Here is a 12380-nt window from a genome sequence, read left to right as displayed (position 1 = left end):
AGGGCTTTAAAGGTCAGCACCAACACTTTGAATTGTGCTGGGAAACATAATGGGAGTCAATGTAGGTCTTTCAAGACCGGTGTTATATGGTCTCGGCGGCCGCTCCCAGTCACCAGTCTAGCTGCCGCATTCTGGATTAGTTGTAGTTTCCGAGTCACCTTCAAAGGTAGCCCCACGTAGAGCGCATTGCAGTAGTCCAAGCGGGAGATAACCAGAGCATGCACCACTCTGGCGAGACAGTCCGCAGGCAGATAGGGTCTCAGCCTACGTACCAGATGGAGCTGGTAAACAGCTGCCCTGGACACAGATTTGACCTGTGCCTCCATGGACAGCTGTGAGTCCAAAATGACTCCCAGGCTGCACACCTGGTCCTTCAGGGGCACAGTTACCCCATTCAGGACCAGGGAATCCTCCACACCTGCCCGCCTCCTGTCCCCCCAGAAACAGTACTTCTGTCTTGTCAGGATTCAAGCACATTCTGATAGCCGCCATCCATCCTCCAACCGCCTCCAGACACTCACACAGGATCCCTGTAACCTCACTTCTCGCAAGGAGGGAACTGCCAGAAGGCCCTCGGAGCTGGACCTCAGTGTCCGGGCAGAACGATGGGGGTGGAGACGCTCCTTCAGGGATACAGGACCTGTTGGTTTCTGTATGTTGCCACTGTGCAGTTCTTGGAGTCACAAGACTCTGTTGACATTCCAGACTGTTGGAAGTCTCACGGAAGACAGGAGACGGATGTGATGTTACTGGTTTCCTGTTCCTTTGTTGTTCAGTTGCTCTCTGCTTTCACAGAGAGAGCATGTATATTTCTTTTCTGTCTGCGTAGTTAGAAATCAAACGCTCTTTGCAATGTAGCTCGTACTATCTCGGCTCCTTCCCTGCGTGCTGGATACTCACGTAATGGGGGAACCTGCTTGGAGCCTCATCAAAAGCTCAGGTCGTTCATCACGTCGGAGGACTCAACCAGAAGAGTCGATCGGTCGAATGCAAGTCCGACGGGACCGAGGTCTCTGAACTCCCTTGGTCATCCAGATGGAGAATAGAGAGGTTGTGCAGAAACTAGCCTACTGCACAAAGATAAAAATTGCCTCCGTTGATCTGCCTATTTTTGCCTCTGGCCCCACCCACCCCGGAACAAGACCCCTCAGAAGATTCTCTATAAATGTATGTGGACTTTGTGGTGAAAAAGTTTTCCCACACCCCCGTCATGTTAGGACTGTTGTACCCAAGGCCACCGCTCTGTAGGGACTGAATCTCGTGGTTGAAAACTGGTTTTTTGAGGGTGGTGGGCGATTCTCAGACTCCGCCAGCCATTGTTTGAGCTGCTCTGATGTCATTGAAGGCTTCAAATTGCTCCATGCTGCTGCAATGAGGGGGAAATGGGTGCCTGGTTTTTGCTAGGGGACAATATATTTTTTTTTTGGCCGTGTGTTGCAAGGGGGGGAGGAGATGGGGGGGCTGAGGGGTTTGAGGCAGGGTCCCACAAAGGACCTAGCAATGAGCAACAGGGTCTTTGTGGTGGTTGGGTCACTATCCCAGTACTAGAGAGTTGACTGATCTCTTGATTGCTTGATTCTGATCGCTGGACTTTTCCACTGTGCCCATTTCACAGAGCAGGGAAGTCGAGTCACAGGGAGAGCTATTCCACAGCTGTTGGATCGGAACCCATTTTTCTAGTTCCAGTTACGTATCACTGGGTTACCTCAGCGTATGTGTGTCCTGCCGTCTGCTGTGCCAGCCTCAGCTAACTTGGGTCTTCTGTTTCAGGGCTCGGTGGACTGCCCCAACCTGGAGTTTGAGTATGGAGACGCCGACATCTATGCTGCCGAACTGTCAGGTAAAATAGGACATGCGGGGATGATGGCGCGCTGAGCTCCGTTTGCTGCAAGGAAGGGAAGCTCAGAAGAGCATACGGAGAGCCTCCAGCTGGATCAGGCCCATGGCCTGTCTAGTCCAGCATCCTCTTCTCACAGTGGCCAACCAGAGGCCTCAGTGGGAAACCTACAGGCAGGATTCGAGCACCAGGGCAACACTCGCCTGCGCCCTGGATAGCCAAGAGCCTTCTCCACCTCCATGAGTCTGCCTCATCCACACCCTTTGCCTGTGGCCACACCCCATCTGGACCACATCCCCTCCTCAGGACACGCCCCCTCTGAAGCACCCCTTCACCTGGACCACACCCCTTCTCCTGGACCACACATCTTCCCCAGGCCACTCCCCTCTTGACCACTCCCCTCCTCAGGCCACGCCCTCTCTGAAGCACCCCTTCCCCTGGCCACACCCCTTCTCCTAGGCCACACCCTCTGGACCACACATCTCCCCTAGGCCACTCCCCTCTGGACCACACCCCCTCCTCAGGCCACGCCCTATCTGAAACTCCCCTTCCCCTGGACCACACATCTTCCTCAGGCCACTCCCCCTTGACCACACCCTCCTCAGGCCACGCCCTCTCTGAAGCACCCCTTATCCTAGGCCACACCCCCTGGACCACACATCTCCCCTAGGCCACTCCCCTCTGGACCACACCCCCTCCTCAGGCCACGCCCTCTCTGAAACATACTTTTCCCTGGCCACACCCCTTCTAGGCCACACCCTCTGGACCCCACCCCTCCTACTGGACCCCACCCCTTCCCCTAGGCCACTCCCCTGTGGGCCACACCCCTTTCTCCCAGGCCACACCCCTCACCTGCCCTACTTCGCACCTTCCTTGACCACTTTTGCCGGACTGGGATGTTTCCTTGATCCTTAACCGTTCGATGCCTCTTGTTTGTGTCGGTGGAGGTTACAATCAGTCAATATGAGTTTATTGTTCTAGCCAAAGGCCGTGACAAACCCTCAGCAACAGGAACAATAAAACAATGCGGATTGCAGCGAAGGGAGGACAGAGCAGGAGAGTCTGTCCATCTGTCTGTCCACCCATCCATGTGCAGAAACTGGCCTTCTGAATGAAAGTGTAATTCATATTTGTCGCTCTACCCACATTTATCTAGTTATTTATTTCATAATATTTATATGCACTTGACCCTTTTTTAAAAAACAAGAACAAAGACCTCAAAGCAGTCTCCAAAAAGATAAAACAATAAAACGTAAGAACAATCCTCAGGCCTGCTTTAAAACATAGTAAAGGTAAAGGGACCCCTGACCATTAGGTCCAGTCGTGACCGACTCTGGGGTTGCGGTGCTCATCTCGCTTTATTGGCTGAGGGAGCCGGCGTGCAGCTTCCGGGTCATGTGGCCAGCAGGACTGAGCCGCTTCTGGCGAACCAGAGCAGCACACAGAAACACCGTTTACCTTCCCGCCGGAGCGGTACCTATTTATCTACTTGCACTTTGACGTGCTATCAAACTGCTAGGTTGGCAGGAGCAAGGACCACGTAACGGGAGCTCACCCCGGATTCGAACCACCGACCTTCTGATTGGCAAGTCCTAAGCTCTCTGGTTTAACCCACAGCGCCACCTGCATCCAGCTTTAAAACATACAAAGGTTAAAATACGGAAGCCGGTTAAAATCAGATAAACTTTCTAAGCATCTGGGTCAGCTTGTTCAAAAAGGAATGTTTTTTTAGCAGCCCAGGTCATGGGGAATATTCTGAAAAAAAATGATGACGTTGCATTTGGCGTTCCAAACTGTTGACGAAAATGCAGATGGGGAAAAAGAGAGAGGAGCGCTTCATGCCGTAAAACAGAAAACCTCCCCATGTATTCGCACAAAACTGCCCCGCTTTTCTCTGCCTATGTAGGTCAGCTGTTCCCTTCCGTGGGGCGGAATTTGCTTCCGAAAAACAAACGCCCTTCGTTGTAACACGCTGTATTAGTTTATTTGGTGAGGTATTTTTCCAGGATATTGAAAGCTTGCGATTTTCAGCTCACTGCCCACCCCACTGTGTTGGCAGCTAGCAGAAAAAACAAACCCATCACTTCTTATCTTTCTTAAATGTGTACATGCTAGGATTTGCAGGGAGGAGAGAGACTCTGCTGCATAAGAGCTGCCCAAGAAGTAATTAAGCTTAAGTTCTGCAGCAGCTGAGTAAATGCAGAAATTCCCCCCTGCACACAAACAGCTGCCTCCTTTCCTCTGCTTGCTCCCAGATTTCTAGCCTGTAAGCTCCTTGGGGCAGAGAGCTTTCTCACTGGGCCTTATAAAAGCACCAGGCGTAGCCTGAGTCCTAGATTTATGTATAAGCTAAACAATCTATAGCTTAGGACCCCACTCTCTTGGCCCCCCCCCCAAAAAAAAATTATAGGAAAAAAACCTGGATGTACATTTCCAAAATATAAGATAAAAAACAAATACAACAAAGCCCACATACAGCAACCATGTTTTTGTGTTGTGTAGGCTTCTATGATGTAAGTCATGGGCCCCACCTGCTAGCCTGCTCCCTAAAATATCCCTGGTTTGCTCATTTCTATATATAGGGTGCCTACATTCTGCATAAGGGATATATGTGGCACTGTGGGTTAAACCACAGAGCCTAGGATTTGCCGATCAGAAGGTCGGCGGTTCGAATCCCCGCGACGGGGTGAGCTCCCGTCTTTCGGTCCCAGCTCCTGCCCACCTAGCAGTTCGAAAGCATGTCAAAGTGCAAGTAGATAAATAGGTACTGCTCCGGCGGGAAGGTAAACGGTGTTTCCGTGCGGTGCTCTGGTTCGCCAGAAGCGGCTTAGTCAGTCACGACTGGACCTAATGGTCAGGGGTCCCTTTACCTTTACATTCTGCATGGACTGGTTGGATGGCTTGAGATACCTATTAGGTCCATCAGTTACCATATAGCATCTATTCAACACAAAAACCAGCGACAATTTGTTGTTGACAAAGGACAGCTGGACATAGAAAGGGCCCCGTTTCCTTCAGTAGCTTAGGGCAGGCATAGGCAACCTCGGCCCTCCAGATGTTTTGGGACTACAACTCCCATCATCCCTAGCTAACAGGACCAGTGGTCAGGGATGATGGGAACTGGAGTCCCAAAACATCTGGAGGGCCGAAGTTGCCTATGCCTGGCATAGGGCCTCATCAACCCTAAATCCGGTCCTCGTCCCATGTTTGAATTTAGGGGAGTGATGCCTGGGAGAAGGGAGATTTGGGATGTGGTGCCACATCTGTGGGAATCTCCCCTGCCAAGGCTTGCCAGCCACCATTTTCATAGAATCACAGAATAGTAGAGGGGACCCTAAGGATCATCTAGTCCAACCCCCTTTAGTGTGGGAAGTTATGGCATCTTTGATGCTGGGCAAACTCCTTGGAGACAATAATAATAATAATAATAATAATAATAATAATAATAATAATACTTTATTATTTGTACCCTGCCCATCTGGCTGGGTCTCCCTAGCCACTCTGGGCATCTTCCAACAAACATTAAAAATACATTAAAATGTCACACATTAAAAACTTCCCTGAGCAGGGCTGCCTTCAGATGTCTTCTAAATGTCAGGTTGTTGTTCTCTTTGACATCTGGTGGGAGGGCGTTCCACAGGGCGGGTGCCACCACCGAGAAGGCCCTCTGCCTGGTTCCCTGTAACTTGGCTTCTCGCAGGGAGGGAACCGCCAGAAGGCCATCAGTGCTGGACCTCAGTGTCTGGGCTGAACGATGGGGGTGGAGACGCTCCTTCAGGTCTACTGGACCGAGGCCGTTTAGGGCTTTAAATGTCAGCACCAACACTTTGAATTGTGCTCGGAAACATACTGGGAGGTCTTTCAAGACCGGTGCTATAAGGTCTCGGTGGCTGCTCCCAGTCACCAGTCTAGCTGCCGCATTCTGGATTAGTTGTAGTTTCCGGGTCACCTTCAAAGGTAGCCCCATTGCAGTAGTCCAAGCGGGAGATAACCAGAGCATGCACCACTCTGGCAAGACAGTCTGTGGGCAGATAGGGTCTCATCCTACGTACCAGATGGAGCTGATAAACAGCTGCCCTGGACACAGAATTGACCTGCGCCTCCATGGACAGCTGTGAGTCCAGAATGACTCCCAGGCGGCGCGCCTCGTCCTTCAGGGGCACAGTTACCCCATTCAGGACCAGGGAGTCTCCCACACCCGCCTGCCTCCTGTACCCCCAAAACAGTACTTCTGTCTTGTCAGGATTCAACCTCAATCTGTTAGCCGCCATCCATCCTCCAACCGCCTCCAGACACTCACACAGGACCTTCACCGCCTTCACTGGTTCTGATTGAAAAGAGAGGTAGAGCTGGGTATCATCTGCATACTGATGAACACCCAGCCCAAACCCCCTGATGATCTCTCCCAGCGGCTTCATATAGATATTAAAAAGCATGTTATATTATCATTAAACCCTTGGATGGGATTATCCGAATTGCTGTTTCTGTTTTATTTTTTAAATAAAGTGTTTTTATTTTATTTTTAAAAGATATTTATTGTTTTTAAATGTTCACCGTGCTTTTTCTCTGTTGCACTGAAGGGGAAACCTGGAAATTGTTGTTAAATTTATACAGTTTTTTTTCCTGGGGGTACGCATACCCCTAAACATTTTGTGAATCTACGTTTGGCCTCATTGAAGGGCAGTATTTCAATATGAGTAGGAAAATGAGAGTACCCCGAAACATTTTTTTTTAAAGAAAAAGTAAACCACTGAATTTATATACCACCCTATACCCGCAGGTCCCAGGGCAGTTCACAACATAAAATCACAATATAAAAACACAAAATGAATAATAAAAACAAGAATGGCCCAATAATTCCCTCCCTCCCCAAAATCTTCTGTAGGGAATAGACACATTAGATACCATCAAAGCATATCTGGCATTGTCTCTTATTAGACATTTTAAAATCTCTCTGATATCTGCATGTGCGTAGGGTCGCTGTTTTTAATGCATTTTTCCTATTTTACTGGTTTATTACGTTGATTTTATCCTTTAAGCTGCCTTGTTATTTTTGTATGAAAGGCACTCCATAATGGTATATTTAATAAATAAATTGGTGCTTTGATAATACTATCATTATTTTATTATTACCAAGACCCTCGGTTCAGCAATATATTTAGTTCCCGCAGTATTTCACTCTTAGTTCCAAAAGGTACACCCCAGAATTATTATTATTTTTTTAAAAAATCTTTATTATACATCATTTTACATAGAACTTAACAAACACAATACATTACATATACTGTAATACATACCCAACATACCTACATATCCTGCATGTACAGCACAAATATTAGATTTCCAACTCTTCTCTTTATACTTTATTGGCAGTCTTAACTGTACGTATTTCCTATTAGTTATTCTACTTTTCCTTACATTGAACTGATCAGATTTTACGATGCCTTCCCTCAGTTTTCAAGATTTAATCCATATCTGCCAGGAGACTTGCATTATCCGTATAATTTTAAAGATATTCTTTGAAACTTAACCATTCTTTATTAAATTCTTGAATAATATTTCCTCTTATTCTCCCTGTTAGTTTTGCAAGTGATTCAACTGAAGGATCAAACACTCCGGAATTCTTTGCTGCAGCGAGTTATACAGTTCTCTTCCCTGTTTTTTTTTTGCAAATAATTTAAATTCCTTCTTTATTTCAGTTGCAGTGTCATGAAAACTACTAGTTGCAAACCTCTCTCTCTTTTCGCAACTGCTTTTAAAATAGACATCTGTTGCGTGCCGGGTCACTCTTGGACCACAACATCGTCAGTAACAGGATGTGTAATAATATCGCGCTGTATTTATAGAGAACTCCTCATCTCCAAGGATTGCGGTGGCCCAAGTGTGTGCCAGTCACGCTGGCAAGGGAGGACTCCGGGCAACATTAGCGCGGTCCCACCCAGGAAGTGGGAGACAGTGGGTCCGGAAGAATAGGGCGGGCATCTGCGTATGTGGGTGTCACTGTGGGTTAAACCACAGAGCCCAGGGCTTGCCAATCAGAAGGTCGGCGGTTCGAATCCCCGTGACGGGTGAGCGCCCGTTGCTCGTTCCCTGCTCCTGCCAACCTAGCAGTTCGAAAGCCCGTCAAAGTGCAAGTAGATAAATAGGTACCGCTCCGGCGGGAAGGTAAACGGCGTTTCTGTGCGCTGCTCTGGTTTGCCAGAAGCGGCTTAGTCATGCTGGCCACATGACCCGGAAGCTGGAGCAATAAAGCGAGCCCAGAGTCGGCCACAACTGGACCTAATGGTCAGGGGTCCCTTTACCTTTTACAGCGTAGCAGAGAGAGCGCAGTTTGTGCAGATCCTGAAGACTTTGGCCACCTCATGAGAAGAGAAGACTCCCTGGAAAAGACCCTGATGTTGGGAAAGATGGAGGGCACAAGGAGAAGGGGACGACAGAGGACAAGATGGTTGGACAGTGTTCTCAAAGAGACCAACATGAGTTTGACCAAACTGCAGGAGGCAGTGGAAGACAGGAGGGCCTGGTGTGCTCTGGTCCAGGGGGTCACGAAGAGTCGGACACAACTAAAGGACTCAACAACAATATATTTTAACTGGCCCAACTAGTCCAGCTTCCCTGCTCCCACAGTGGCTGAAACCCCCAAGCAGGATTCGAACGCAAGAGCAACTCTCCCCTTCTGAGGTTTCCAGCAATGGGGGTTCAGAAGCGCTGCTGCCTTCAACTGTGGCTACGAGCCACCGATAGCCTTCCTTCTCCCCAACGAATTTGTCTAATCCATTTGCCCTCCGGCGACAGGCATTCCAGCCCCGCCAGCGACAAGAGGCCCCTGAGCTAAAAATAGGAAGTCCCTCTTGCAGAGGGCTTGGCAGTCGCATGAACATGCATGCGCGGGCACCCATGTGTCAAGGCCTCTCCCCAAAGCAGCACATGAAAATAATCAACATTTATTTATTTTTTCCAAAAATTTTTTTATTAGATTTCACAATATTATAAACAAACACACACACACACACAAGACAAACAAACATAAATCATAGTCTTATTGAAAATTACACTTATTAACGTTGTTAAGCGACTTCCTCGTTTCCCCTTGGTTGAATTTCATTGCATGTCCTTTTAACCGTTTTCCAAATCCCAATTCTAATGAAATTTAACTTAAACATTAACATCCTTAAATCTTCACCTTATGGAATTAAACATATTAATTCATCACTTAACATAAATAGAATCCTAAGCCAACTAAGTATCTGCAAGCTGTTTTCAGTTAGTTTAACTTAACAAATTTAACTAGATAAGCATTAAATTTATTCCACTCTTCCTGATACTCCTCTTCCTTCTGGTCACGGACTCTTCCGGTTAGGTCGGCTAGCTCTGAAAAATCCATCATCTTCATCTGCCATTCTTCTATCGTTGGTAATTCTTGGGTTTTCCACTTTTCAGCTAACAAAATACGAGCAGCGGTTGTGGCATACAAAAATAATTTAACATTTTTCTAATAATCGAAATTTAAACTGCCAATGCCATAATGCCACTGGGCGAGTCTACGCTGCGAAGGCATTTGGAATATTGTGTGTGGTTCTGGTTGCCTCATCTTGGAAAGGATATCACAGACTTGGAATGGGGCAGCTAAAAGGGTCAAGGAGAGGGAGCGACTCCCCTAGGAGCAAAGGCTTTAAAAAACTGACAAAAGAAAGGACAGATAAGAGGAAATACTTCTTCATCTAGCGCATAGTTAGTCTGTGGAACTCATTGCCACAGGAGGCTGCGATGGCCACTGATTTGGATGGATCTAAAAGCATCAACTGGAAGGCCATGAATCGTAGAATTGTAGTTCTCGCATTTCAAACCAGGCATAGGCAAACTCGGCCCTCCAGCTGTTTTGGGACTACAACTCCCATCATCCCTAGCTAACAGGACCAGTGGTCAGGGATGATGGGAATTGTAGTCCCAAAACATCTGGAGGGCTGGACCAGGAGGAGGAGGAGCACCAGGAAGAATGGAAGAATTTCAAAGACTATTTACTCAAATATGCTAAGATAAATTAAATAGAATCACTTGCAAAAAAATAGATAGGCTAAGGATGTAAATATGTGAAGTTAAAGAATAACATGTTTAAAGTTAAGATGAAGAGAGACAAAGATGTTAAGAGGATTAAGTAAATTTTATGAGATTTTATTTTGGAAAGCCGTTACAATTGATATATAATGAAATTCAGTCAAGGGAATTTGAGGAAGTCATTTAACAATGTTACTAAGATTGGATCAAGTTCAGCTATGATTTTTGTTTGTTTGTTTAAAATTTTGGAAAGTCAATAAAATTTTTGAAAAGAAAAAATATCTGGAGGGACGAGTTTGCCTAGGCCTGTTTCAAACCTTCCTTCCTCCTCTTTCTGTGGTTCATTAAATTTATTCTTATCATTTCCTGCACATTGAGTTAGAACTATTGTCAAACTATTGAAATGTATATAAATGGAAATTATAAATAAAATTATTATTATTATTATTTTTAAAAAAGAATCCTAGAATTTTAGATGTGGAAAGGACCCCCCCTGTAGTGCAGGAACGTCTAGTCCAACATGGGGCCCGAACCCATGGTGCTGAGATGAAGAGTCTCGTGCTCTACCCACTGAGCTACCTTGCTTGCCCTGCTCTTAGGATGGGCAAGTTGTGGGTGAACATATCAGACGACACAGTGATTCTTCAAACAGCTCTTGTTTATTCACAGGCCAGAACAGAACTGAACTGAAGGGTACAGTCAGCCTGCTTATATAGCGCTCCAGTACAACGTAACTGTAACAACTTTTTAAAACTTTCTATCCAATCACTGAACGTCACTTTCGATCCCTTATTTGCATAACTATCTACAGTATCCTCCTGCTGGCCCAGGGTGAGAACTTCAGTACATAACAGGCAGGGACAGTGGCTCTGGCAGGCGCTAATTCGTCTCCCCCTCTTTACCCTTTCTCCGACAGAACTGTACAGCTACACAGAAGAGCCAGAGTTTGCCGCCAACCAGAAGTGCTTTGAGGAGGATTTCCAAACACAAGGTATCTTTGAATTTTATTATTGCAGTCCCAGACCAGTTCCGGCTCACTTACAATATCAGGAAAATCATAAAACACATCATAGAATCATAGAGTTGGAAGAGACCCCAAGGGCCATCGAGTCCAACCCCCTGCCAAGCTGGAAACACCATCAGAGCACTCCTGACATATGGTTGTCAAGCCTCTGCTTAAAGACCTCCAAAGAAGGAGACTCCACCACACTCCTTGGCAGCAAATTCCACTGTCGAACAGCTCTTACTGTCAGGAAGTTCTTCCTAAGGTTTAGGTGGAATCTTCTTTCTTGTAGTTTGGATCCATTGCTCCGTGTCCGCTTCTCTGGAGCAGCAGAAAACAACCTTTCTCCCTCCTCTATGTGACATCCTTTTATATATTGGAACATGGCTATCATATCACCCCTTAACCTCCTCTTCTCCAGGCTAAACATGCCCAGCTCCCTTAGCCGTTCCTCATAAGGCATCGTTTCCAGGCCTTTGACCATTTTGGTTGCCCTCCTCTGGACACGTTCCAGTTTGTCAGTGTCCTTCTTGAACTGCGGTGCCCAGAACTGGACACAGTACTCCAGGTGAGGTCTGACCAGAGCAGAATACAGTGGCACTATTACTTCCCTTGATCTAGATGCTATACTCCTATTGATGCAGCCCAGAATTGCATTGGCTTTTTTAGCTGCCGCGTCACACTGTTGGCTCATGTCAAGTTTGTGCTCAACCAAGACTCCTAGATCCTTTTCACATGTTCTGCTCTCAAGCCAGGTGTCACCCATCTTGTATATGTGCCTCTCATTTTTTTTGCCCAAGTGCAATACTTCACATTTCTTCCTGTTAAAATTCATCTTGAATACATTGAATACAGGAATACATTGAATTGCAGTTGGGTATAACAGAGACAATTCGCATATAGCGGCAGTTAAAAATCTTGTTCACTAAAATATAAACTAAAGTTGTCATTTAAAACCTTAATCATTTTGGTAGTACAGCTCATTCCCTAAGTTTTATGGCAGTCGCACAGAATTTGGCCACCCTGAGCGTGATCTCTAGATCCTTGTCCTCTACCAGGAGTTTTAGACATTGAAGTTTGGACCCCTTTGGAATGTTTTCTCATTTCTCCTGAAAGTTAATAGCGATGGAGACAGGCGCACCTTGCCAGGGAGGGCATGCCACGAGCAGGGCGCCACTGCTGAAAAGGCCCTGCCATGGTTCAGTGCCAACCAGGGAACTCCTGGTGGAGTTAGCTGAACTCCTGGAAAGGGGCTAGGGAAAAGAGAGGGGGGGCCATTTGGCAGTGATGTTCAGACTTTGTTTTTTGGGGTCCTTCCTTTCCCGCAGTGAAGGACAAGCAGTGGTCGGAGCTGGACGTGGCTCAGCAGAAGGCCTATGTGATGCGGCTGCTGGATGGGCTGGAAGTAGTCAACAGAGAGAAGAGGCTGAAAGTCGCCCGGGCGATCCTCTACTTGGCACAAGGTAACCAAGTCGTCTTGGTCTG

General features: G+C 46.9%; 1 protein-coding gene across 1 annotated transcript in view; it reads left to right on the top strand.

The window, feature by feature from the left end:
• Positions 1-12380, top strand: part of STRIP2 (striatin interacting protein 2) — a 70933-nt gene that overhangs the window by 22396 nt on the left and 36157 nt on the right. The window contains exons 2-4 of the mRNA XM_081926938.1: positions 1771-1840; positions 10809-10883; positions 12224-12358. Of these exons, the coding sequence (XP_081783064.1) occupies positions 1771-1840; positions 10809-10883; positions 12224-12358 (280 nt within the window). The remainder of the gene's footprint in view (positions 1-1770; positions 1841-10808; positions 10884-12223; positions 12359-12380) is intronic.

This window comes from Podarcis melisellensis (assembly GCF_964234715.1).
Source record: "Podarcis melisellensis genome assembly, chromosome: 10".
Classification (NCBI taxonomy): domain Eukaryota; kingdom Metazoa; phylum Chordata; class Lepidosauria; order Squamata; family Lacertidae; genus Podarcis; species Podarcis melisellensis.
Note: the sequence above shows the minus strand (reverse complement) of the source record. Positions and strands in the feature narration are given on the sequence as shown.